At 44.0% G+C, this 11,207-nt stretch overlaps 2 protein-coding genes across 2 annotated transcripts; one reads left to right on the forward strand and one right to left on the reverse strand.

Annotated features, from left to right (window-relative positions):
- Window positions 1-4,406: 4,406 nt before the first annotated feature.
- On the forward strand, window positions 4,407-6,345 carry LOC129591124 (uncharacterized). Its single transcript, XM_055486658.1, has 2 exons — window positions 4,407-4,527; window positions 5,152-6,345. The coding sequence occupies exon 2, from the start codon at window positions 5,696-5,698 to the stop codon at window positions 6,137-6,139; it is 444 nt and encodes a 147-aa protein (XP_055342633.1). The 5' UTR covers window positions 4,407-4,527; window positions 5,152-5,695; the 3' UTR covers window positions 6,140-6,345.
- Window positions 6,346-6,687: 342 nt separating this feature from the next.
- LOC129591123 (uncharacterized) lies at window positions 6,688-10,347 on the reverse strand. Its single transcript, XM_055486657.1, has 3 exons — window positions 10,090-10,347; window positions 8,656-9,156; window positions 6,688-7,360 (listed from the first exon to the last, which is right to left on the reverse strand). The coding sequence occupies exons 1-3, from the start codon at window positions 10,229-10,231 to the stop codon at window positions 6,747-6,749; spliced, it is 1,257 nt and encodes a 418-aa protein (XP_055342632.1). The 5' UTR covers window positions 10,232-10,347; the 3' UTR covers window positions 6,688-6,746.
- Window positions 10,348-11,207: the final 860 nt, after the last annotated feature.

An 11,207-nucleotide genomic window follows, 5' to 3' on the forward strand; every position in this document is an offset into this window, starting at 1 on the left:
GACCTTTTGAAACCTGCGCTGCCAAAAAAGAAAACTTCAGAAATGTAGCCAGTTCTGTTACATTATTATTGCAGAAAGTTTTACTTCGGGTGCGGCAAGGAGAACAGCACTGCGGAAGCTGCTGTGTTTTATTCGTCGCACTCACATGCCCGGATACCGCAAGATCTGCTTAGAAATATTTAGCCATAACTAGTGAGATGAGGATGAGATGCAGCTTAAACTTGAGGGAAATGGCTCGGTACATGGTGTCAATAATGGGATAAATACACTGAAACTTTCGCGTTCGCGCACTCAAATCACTTTTTTGTAATACTTTATAGCATTCTAAAGCTAAATGATTTGTATACATGGTTCGAAAAACCGTTTGCGCGCGCAACATCCGGTTGCCGAGATATGGCGTACTAAAAGGGGTGAAAAGTTTAAATGCATTGTTGTGTACCAAAAGTCTGATTATTACCCGATCTTTTTGAAACTTTGCTATAAAAGACACATCGCCATAAAGTCGAAAGTGAACCAATATCAGATCCATAACATATTTTTCCGATTTTAAAATGAATTTCAAATATTTTAAAATTCATTTTGAAATTATGGGAAAATGCTATGAACCTGAAGTTTGTTCACTTTCGACTTTATGGCCATGTGTCTTTTGCAGCAGAGTTTCAAGAAGATCGGGTAATAACCAGACTTTTGTTACACAACAATGCATTTAACCATTTCGCCCATTTTAGTTCGCCTTATTTCGGCAACCGGATGTTGCGCGCGCAAACTTTTTCCAGAACAGTGTATACAAATCATTTAGCTTTAGATTGCTATAAAGTATTACAAAAAGGTGATTCCGAGTGCGCGAAAGCGAAAGTTTTAGTGTATGTATCCCATTTTCGACGCTATGTACCGGGGCATTTTCCTTAAACTTAAACTTAATACAAACAGCTTAACAGCTTTAAGTTCCGAATAACTTATACTTCACTGTATTTCTTATAAATGTGAGTGTGGAAATTTAAAGTCTCAGTCAAGCAGGCTCACGATGAATGAAAAAGCTGTTCTTGATATTACAGCAAGCTTTAACGTTTCTTCGAAATTAGCTGCTTGTCTGCTTTTACACATGGACTGTTGACAGCTGGACTGTCGAATGATAAACAAATAGACCTCTAATCAGAAATAAGGTGAAGCATAACGCTTCGTGCCGATTTCTATCCTCTGCGGGTACTGGTCTTCGCACTCGGTGTCAGAAAAAATTGGGGCGACACAATGGGACGGCATGGGCACCGTAGATACTTGAAAAATGCTCCCAGGCCAACCCGATAGTCTTTTCCAATCAGGAAGAAGATCACCTACGCATACATAAACAGTAAACCGGCATCATAGAGTAAAACCAGATTTTTTTAAAAACATTACGCACCGGTGTTCCGAGATCACCACAGCAATACAACGCCCACATCCACAACTGCAGATACGGATACCTGACATAAACGGGGTAATAATATATGGTCGAGAGGATGATATGCGGCAGGTAGCAGCTTAAATCCCACAACGATGACGCAAACAATATCTTCCCGATTAGAATACGGCGCCCTAGTTTCGACTGCACCATCCGATCGGGGACGTCCCGGTTCTCAAGTCCGGCTAGTGCATATCGAAGCTGCGAGAGCAGTAGGACCAAGTAACAAAAAATAGTTCCCGATACCGGTAAATAAACGCTCATTATTGGCCGGACCAGAAGAAGCTCCAAACTTTTCGCTGTCGTGGGACGAATTGCGCAAACATTCCATGGGGGATCTGGTACTGTTTTCCAGCCGCTGCTCACCATGATCGGTAATGAACGCGCCAGCAGTATGACCCAACCAACCAGTATCGCCGCTATGGTCGCTCGGCGTTGGTTGATAATATGATAATAATGCGGAAAAACCACGGCAAAAAGCCGGTTAATAGACAACATAAACGCCGCCCAGCGTCCGCTGCCGGAGAAGATGGTGTTAACGACGTAAACGTTGCGACAATGAATGAGGTTAGGTGTGAGAGAAGGAAAGTAGATGGGCAGAAATATAGCCGGATTCAGGATGGCCATGATGGCCAGATCAATTAGGAGCATATGGATGATCTGGATATGGGATTCCGATGGTCTGGAATGACGATGGAGTATGGCAATAATCAGGAAAATTATTAAGAGCGACGTAAGAAAGGCAATCAGGATCATGACGACAAACCATTCTGCACTAGGACTGCTGATTTCCTGTGTCCTGTACCACAAAGTTAAATTCAGCGATTTATTCATGGTGTCAAGCAGTCTGAAGCAGATACATATATTGGCGCACTGCGGTCACTGCTGTACAATCCCAAAAACGTAAATGCAAAAATAAATCCCTTATTAAATTCTTAGGTCGCGAAACGTTATACTGGACCGTTGTGACAGTAGAATTGCGCAGTGAGTGGTAGTCCTCAGAATGAATTGCGATACACGATGAGGGCTCTGTTTGTGGGAAGGGCATTTACAGTCTGTAGTTTCATGATGACGCAGCCTCGCCATGGAATTTAACTCATCTGTTTCCGGATCAGGAAGCCGTTTGCGTGCTTAACATCAACGGCTAACTTCGTTAAATCCTTTCAACACCATTCACAAATGACGTCGGTCGGTGACTGGAGAGTGCAAGAAATCTATAAGATTGGACATCTCGCTGATTAAGGTTAAAGAAGTTCGTGGAGGGCACAATATAAAAATTTATCAGATTACCGCAGTTGATGGGATTATTGCGTGGAAGAAAACATAGCGTCATGCCGTCTGCACATATCAGACCACCGACTTCCACGGCGAACTCATCGGTTTGTACTACCAACGCATGGCGCTGGCAAATCAGGCCGACCACCAAGAGAAGACTGGCAATTCATAGTAATCTCACTAAATTTTTTTTCCTTCCAGTCAAAACTGTTAAAAAAAAGAAATTGTTAAAAGAAAGAAATTGTTGTCATGGACAATTAAATACCGAAAGACCGGAAATCTTGGGGAATCAGAAATACGGATAGACATGTAATAACATCAAATGTACCGATACTGTGTCCAGCCATTCGGTACTATAATAACATTACCAAATACCTTGTGTCAGTTGTGTGGCTGTGTTTTCAGAAAATATGCAGTGTCGACTGTGTAGGCGCTTTCATTTCCGGTAAATCTGCAGGCATTCCTGACAAAAGCCTTGATTAGCCAAATGTCATCCACCACCGCATCACGTGTCCATTGTTTCCCTCTCGTAGGGGAGCGTGTACCTTGTAGCTCATGGATATTTAATTCCGCCGCGTCATATTAAAGCCCCCACGGGTAATATCGGTGTGTATAATTCTGTAAACCCTGCTATCGGCACGCACCTCTGCCGTCTCACAAAATACAACATATATTCATCATCTACCTGTCGTCGAGCCCGTTCTTGATCGTATTACTTATGTCGCAGAAAACAAGCACGCCTAGTTTTTGCTTGACACGCAAGCGGAATTAACTCCAAATCTTGGACCCGTTACACTACATTTATGAAATCAAAGAGCAAGCTAAAACGCTTTGTCGCAGTTGCGATACTGGTAAAGTTTTACTGGTTTTGAAAGGAACTGTGATGTGTTGACTAAATTCGCTGCTTTTTATTTTGTGACCAATAAATTACAGAGTAGTTCTTCTCTGAGCGCAGGCAGACGACGGTTAACGTAGTGCTTCCGAGATGGGAAAGAACAGTTATGAAACGGCAACTTAAATATGATTTTAAGTGATGCTAATTGCACCTTTTAAGTTATTCTTTAATTGGTATTACCAGGGAGTGCAAAAATGTTTGCGCTATTTGCAACCCAGTACACGTAATAGACGATATTATGTAGCCAAAAAATGACATCCGACCAGATTGTGTTACACCGTCCTAAAGCAGATTGCTTGGAAAAGACTGATTTTGCCCGACTACCACACGCATAAGAGACTTCTACAATATGTAAAGCCGTACGTTTTCGCATAATGTCGGTATCATGGTTCAGCGATTGACCCACTTGATTCAAAGCGTCTGAATTTACCAATCCAAGTTTTCAAAGCGACTGTAAACCTGCAGGCTGCTAACAGCCTGTAAACCTGCAGGCTGTTATTCTTTTTTCTTGTTTGACTTTGGACGTCTGCGACTGCGAGTCCAGGCTCACATGAGAACTATTTGTGTCTGCGCATACTAAAGAGCACGGTCAATAGCATTCCAATTTAAAGCAGTTTTAATTTCCCTCTTCATGCTGCAACCCTGGCGCGTCTGGCGCTGCCAAACGTCGCCGTTTACCCACTTTTTTTCCGGTTTATACCAGCTGCAGATAGCTATCGAGCGATTGTAACGATTACTAACTCACCGGACGCATTAAAACGCTGCCGCAAAACGCTCTGCCATTTATTAAGCGAACATTTTCAAAAGAAGCGGCATTTCCTTACAGTCTCGTTTGCTGCCAGCCTTTATTCAATGGGCCTTATGCATTTTCGGTCGTGTTTGCTGCCCATCGTTACGCTGTTCGCTGCAACGCTTGCCGGTACGTGCCTTAATACTAAAGCTTTTTCTGGTATTCAACAATAAAACTTAATATTTGAACTATAGTTTTCAATTTTAGCAAATGCGGTGACCCGGTTTCGGGCCTTCCCACCGGGAACGCCTTTCGTAAACAGCCTTCGTGATCGGATTGAAAAAAAAATTTTTGTAGCGAACGATAACGCCTTTGAATTTCGTGTTTTAATTCGCCGTATCTCTGCAACAAGACGTTGTGCGCATAAACAGCCTTTCGATCAATACGTACAGATTCATTCGGTTCTGTATAATTCATTCGGTTGTAAAATGACAAAAAAACAGCGCAAGAAATGTGATTAATAGTGCGCGGAAGCGTCAGTTCACTAAGGTGTTCACGAAATTGTTACCATTTATCGTGTCGCATGTTAGCGACGGTTATAAATTCTTTAATGCGTGATTTGTTAGTACGAAAGCAAAAGACTAGGTGCATATAAACTCCAGCAACAATCGCTATGGCTCCAATAACCATAATTGTCGCTGCAAGCCTGCAAAGCATCTGCTAACCATTGCACTGGGCTGTTTAGGAGATAGCAGTGGTACATAGTTTCCGCACAGGCGATTACATTAAATATCAGCTGATGTGTTTTTGTAGATCCGTCCAATGAATTCGAGGCCGAATGTCATCCTCCATCCGCATCAAGCGAGCCGTTGCTGCCGCCGATGAATTTCTCCTTCCGCACGGACAACCTGACGGAAACCGAATACCAGTCTTATGTTGCTGCGCGGGACAATGCCACAGCCCAGTGCTGCCCTGTCCGATTAGAGTCCTATTCCAACAGCGACCCGCACGGATCGTTCGCGAAGTCTCTGAGCCATGTCAGTGTGGTGTGTGACGGAGATGGATTGCGTTCGTCCTCGCCCGCGTCACGCGCAACGTGAACCAGATTAGTCCCAACCGCGCGGTGCTGCTCATGCTGAAAGAACGCGCCGATGCAGAAGACCCCATACATTCTGACGTCATGGGTCCGGTGCGTCAGTAATTAGTGGAGCTGGTGGTCAGCCGCTGTGTGACGCCGGGCGTTACCGCCAAGATCCACGCTGCCGGGGCCCTGGAGAACTTAATAGCGTTGAAAGTGGAAGCCTGCCGGAATTTGGTGATAGAAAAGCAGCATTTTGCCGGGATCCGGAACGTCAAGATGATCACCATGACTGCCTCCACCATCGCCGCGCTGGAAGCGTACACCTTCACTGATCTGCCGCAACTGGAAAGCCTGATGCTGGAGTATGGACTGCGTCAGGAACTGAAACAACTACAAGATGGAGATTCCAGTGAGGAGATCATGCCGGCCATATTAACCCAGGCGGACTTTGTCGTCGTTCGCCGGTTGCATTGTGACTGCTCGTTTGCCTGGTTTCGCAATTTTCTGAAGCGCAAACCCCACTTGACGTCTGCTAAACGACGGGGTGCAGTGGCGACGATCGGGAGCTATAAGACGTCTGTGATCCTCAATTATGCCGACATGCCCAGTGTTCTCAGTGTGGATTGTTCCCGTGACCTGACGTTCGATAACATCCAGGCTGGCACCCAGTTTTCGTACAACACGTCCTGCAATAATTCACCGCAGTGCTCGGTGGCATAGCCCCTATGGAACCGTAGTAATTTTTCAACTGGGACTCACCACAATCAAGGAAACATTAAAAAATAATCCGGTAAAAACCATCTGCCTATTCAATAAGTGCGAGTTATGTACGATATTACGAGTATTTAACCAATAAAAATAGGACAACAATATTATTTTGCATGATTCACATTTCACGTGGCATGAACGAGTGGTTTCCGTAACATCAATAAATTACCTGTACTGATGAAGAATAAAACTTTGTCTATTTCTATTACCGACGCGGTTTTTTTATCAAATAAATATGTGGTCTGGATCAGATTAGGCCATCATTTGCCGGTGCATACCTAGGTTTTCTCATCACAATACAGACCTATAAATACCTATGTTGTTTTACCCACAGCGTTATTTAGGCAATATTTAGTAAAAAATGTTTTCTGTTCCACCTTTTCTAATCCTACTTTTTACATACAGAAAGTGTACAATAAAATAACTACAGAGTATGTTGATTAGAGATAAAATAAAAGGTGCCGGCGGGATAAAATGATAAAAAAAGCCTTTTTGGTGAAAGCAATCGGATAGTTTAAACGGCCAGGTGCAAAGACATTAAATTTCCATAACGCTTCTTTTAAACGACAGAGTTTCGCTCTTCCTGCCAGCTGGGAAAAGGACATCGAGGAACGATCCTCCCGCTTTTGCGGTCATCAGTCGGAACATTTGTTACTTGTGCGTACGACGGAGGGACATCCGGTTCATTTCGCGACACAACTTCATGATACGCCGGTGGTTCATCCATTGCATTCGTATCCGGAGTGCATAGTTCGTCAGCGTGTCGAGGAACGGTATCCACGATATCGTTCGCTGATGCTTCGGTACCCTTCAGTGGCCCATAGGCGCCCAGGCAGTACGACACCATGGCAAAGACGAGCTCTACGAGGAGGTTAACGAGTCCCAGCAGTTTTTCTTTCGTGTCGGCCGATATCAAGTCCTTTTTGTCTGCATCTAAATTGCGCCCGTCGAGGAGGGCAGACGCAGCCATTCCGGCACTGCCGAACATCAAAACTGTGTAGATGGTAAAGAATTTCAATCCGCGCATGGTACTGAAGAAGCGTGTTGGCGTTGGGGACGGCGGTGATGGCTTGGTCGTTGCTGCCAGTCCGAGAAGTCCGATTACGTTGTAGAGGATCATCCATGCCGCGGTAATCGTCCCAGAAACGAAGGTTTCGCCAGTGGTAGCCCGGTCTAGAAAAGTATCAACAGCAATAGCCAGTTAGTTTAGCGAGAATCAGTACGGACCTGTATACTAATATTCACTGGTAGTGCTTGTGGTCACTCGTCCTTTTCCTTTCCTTATTAAAGCAAGACCTTGCACCAAAACCCCAGCAAAATCATATTCATGCGTTATTACTTTCAGAAAACTAAAACGTCAGCTTCACGCGAAAAATTTCTGCTTCGCATTTCTATAAGGCTGTTTATATGGAGTTACTTACAGTATACGCAGGCCCCTACCCCAGCCCTCACGGGGATGCCAGGGCAGTCCCCTAAGGGTTGCGGGGGGTGTAATACCGTAAAACCCGATATTTTCGCCCCCCCCCCCAAATTAACGCCCATGCGGTTTTAAACGCCCTCTCCCAAAGCTCTCGAAAAAATAGAAGCCCAATGCGTTAATATCGGGTTTTACGGTAATATGTTTCTGGGTTCGACTATTGTCACCCCCTCGCACCCCCTTTTGACTATTGTCACGGCCCCTTTTTTAAATAAAGTGAACGCACCCTTTGACTATTGTCACCCCTTACAACATGCCCTTTTGGCTATTGCCACCACCTTTCAATTATTTTTGTAATTTTTCCACCAGCGGTTCTTTTCCAACTCTATTCCTGCCACCACCGGCAGGCCTGTGGAAAGGCGCCAAGCGAAGCTTATTGACGCTTAATACATCGCTAAGATGCGGCCTGATTTTTTAAAAATTAAACTTAACATCTTCAGGGTTTCTTCACTTTTTTGCTGATGAGTTCCGCAACGAATGCGATCGCAAAAGTCCACAATGATGACCATCCCTTTGATGCTGCACTCTCCACGTACGGAAAGAAAATATCGACGTGTCCTCGCTTCCGGTTGATCTTAACACTTTCTTAATCATTGGTGCCGAAGCCGGTGGTACAGAGTCATAAACAAACGGCTGCCCCTCTATCCGCGCTCACAGCACTAAGTGGTCGCTGGCACCTCTTTGTACCTTTCCGGTAGTTTACAATCTTACTTAATTGGCTGAAAGGCCAAGCTAGCAACAATGCATTTTTTATAAGAAATGGCCAAGGAGTGGCGATAGTCAAAGGGGGTGAGAAAGGTGGTGACTATAGCCTAAGGGTGTGTTCACTTTTTTTACAAAAGGGGTGACAATAGTCAAAACGGGGTGCAAAGGGGTGACAAAAGTCAAAAGGGGGTGCAGGGGGGTGACAACAGCCATTTCCTATATTTCTCCTATTATATTCTCTGATTACTCAGAAGAGTAGTACTTAAGTTCTTGAACTCGTACTTACCGTTAATACTACCCAGGATCATCCACGGCAGCGCAAATAATCCCCACGGCAGCTTGATAAAAGCCTGGATCGCCGTCCAATCGTAATAATCCTTCATACACTCCGCACACACACTCTCTTCCTCATCATAACGTTGCAAACAGCAAACAACGGCGGTCGGCAGGCGCCCTTTCTTCAGTGAAATGACGGTGAATATAATCAACACGACGTTCAGAATGAGAAAGCCATACGCCACGCCCGCCAAGTGCAGCATCGGTGTGAGTCCACTTTGCAGAGCGATCTGCAGAATGGCCCCCAGTGCAAACAGCACGCTGATGGCCATGCAGATCAAGTAGGCGCGAGCTAGCCAGAGCCACGGGGCCCGGTGACGGCCAGTCTGCTCCAGGTCTTCGGTGTGCTTTCCATTGTAGCAGCAACCGACAACCAATCCAGCAAAATTATACAGGACGGTCCACATGTAGAAGGCGTATCCCATTGCCAGATGGCTGTGCACTGTGTTGGCTGCAAAATATTACAGCAAACTTCCGTGTTCCATGACGCCTAAACCGCACTAATAGCTTGGCTTTAAAGGCTGTATCGTCAGGGTTGACGCTTACCGTACTGATATTAGTACTTCTATTAGTAATTTCGTTGATTTATAGCTGCTGCCGTTCAGAGCGGAATTTACGTAATTCTTGAATTTAGAATACCTACCTACTGTATAGACAACGTACGAGTACATTAAAATTACGTAGTTAGTACGTTAAAGCTCTGTACGTTAATATTATCCCTGAAATTCTGAGTTGCCGTTTGGTCAGCATATAAACGCTTGGATACCAGAGTAAGTTTTCTTGCGACGCAGACATACAGACAGTGACTGATTGTTTGTCATACTGAGACGATCTAAAAATATTTTTCTTGAATCTTGAAGAAATTCCGGGGAACCAATGCATACTAGACAAAAGGCAGTTGCGGAAATGCTAAAAATCAATGCGACATCTATCGTACGCGTTGCGCATCCATGTCTTATCTATAGAGTGAAGCCCCGTGAACTGAAGAGGTTTTTGACAAATTACTCGTACAAACAAAATAAATTTTTTTTCCAAAGCTTTAAATGCCATGCAAACATGCAGGTGACGTCCTAAAGAATTTCAACTTCAACCGTTACTTTAAAAACGTTTTTTTCAAATGAACGCAGCCGTTGTTATCGGTCCGCCATGATTTCATCACAGAACTTCAAAGTTTGTTCGAATAGTTAACATCAGCTGGAAAAAAGTGGCTTTCAGAAAAGACATCCACTGATTATTAATTCCTCGTATCTTTGCAAAAAAGGGTAAATTAGATTTCTTCTTAACTAAGGCATTGTGGCGCAAGCAGGCTACAGATTTGTATTTCTACCCCAGATTATAAAAGGTCGTGGACGAAAAGCTACTCTGCAGGAGGGCAGGCACGAACCTTGCGGAAGAAATATGGGTACCCAAGCTGGAATCGACATTGCCGCGCAAAGCAACTGCAGCATGGAGAAATAGCATACTAAAGCATAGTACATCGAATGCCATGGCACGATCTTGTCGCTGATTTGGTCTGATAAGACCATGGCTAATGCAGTAGGCTAAGTTGTAGAAGAAATCGTAGCACAGAGTATAGCTGAATAATCCTGCGTATTTTCGCGGGATATCGCAGTACACGAAGGACGGAAGAATACAAACTAACAACTTCTATCGTCTCATACAATGTGGTAATAGAAAGAGCACCAGAAGCCAGAGCAGTCACCAAATTTCTATTGCAATCCAGTTTGTCAGAACTGCCAGCACTGAACGTTTGTTCAATAAAAGTAGAGTACGAGTACAGCAGACTGTTGGTCCGTGAGAATCGGGCAGTGCAGTGACGGAAACGTTGCTCAGTGTAAGGGCTAAGAGTTAGAGGGAGCGTATGAGTTACGCAACAAGTTCAAAGAATCGTACGAAATGCGTCAATAATCTAATCCTGACGTCGAGCCATGGTACGAGTAATATGGTGAATATGAGCAAGTATTGATTTTTCCGGTATGGGCCCGCGATACAAGGGGTATACCAGCAGAGCTAGGCTCTAGCTGACTCATAACAAGATGTAATTATTAATTATGATGCGTGATTATGGAAATATTAATGAGTCGTCTTCAGTCCTGGACAAACATTAAATTTTGACATTTCAAAACTAATTTTTCATTATTTAAAACTAGCTCCGTAGACTTTTGTTGATTTGGGTCAACCAAATATCAGTGTTCAATAGATTTCTGTTCATGTAAGGCGGCAGACTACATACACAGAATAGACATACGTGTATCTATATCTATACACATATGACAGATCTATCTATCTGCATACATATCTACAGGCATAGTTTACATACAAAGTAGTGAGTACGTAGTGGTTTACCTTTAACGAAGACAAAGGTCCTTGTTATACGAATTTGGTACTTTGAACCAGGACAATTTTGGTAACAACTAAGGACTCTGCGCTAATTGTTTTTGTGTAACTTTAACAGAGGTGGCACTGCGGTACTTTTATGGGTGGATTCAAACGTTCAAACGT

Source organism: Paramacrobiotus metropolitanus, unplaced genomic scaffold (assembly GCF_019649055.1).
Source record: "Paramacrobiotus metropolitanus isolate TYO unplaced genomic scaffold, Prichtersi_v1.0 Parri_scaffold0000044, whole genome shotgun sequence".
Taxonomy (NCBI): Eukaryota; Metazoa; Tardigrada; class Eutardigrada; order Parachela; family Macrobiotidae; genus Paramacrobiotus; species Paramacrobiotus metropolitanus.

Excerpts from the sequence above, each read along its gene's own strand:
- LOC129591124 (XM_055486658.1), top strand. The coding sequence starts at position 5,696 with ATGATCACCATGACTGCCTCCACCATCGCCGCGCTGGAAGCGTACACC.
- LOC129591123 (XM_055486657.1), bottom strand. The coding sequence starts at position 10,231 with ATGGTCTTATCAGACCAAATCAGCGACAAGATCGTGCCATGGCATTCG. Across the intron at positions 9,157-10,089 it reads ACCCATATTTCTTCCGCAAG|CCAACACAGTGCACAGCCAT; the intron begins GTTCGTGCCTGC and ends AATATTTTGCAG. Across the intron at positions 7,361-8,655 it reads GATCCTGGGTAGTATTAACG|ACCGGGCTACCACTGGCGAA; the intron begins GTAAGTACGAGT and ends ATACTTTTCTAG.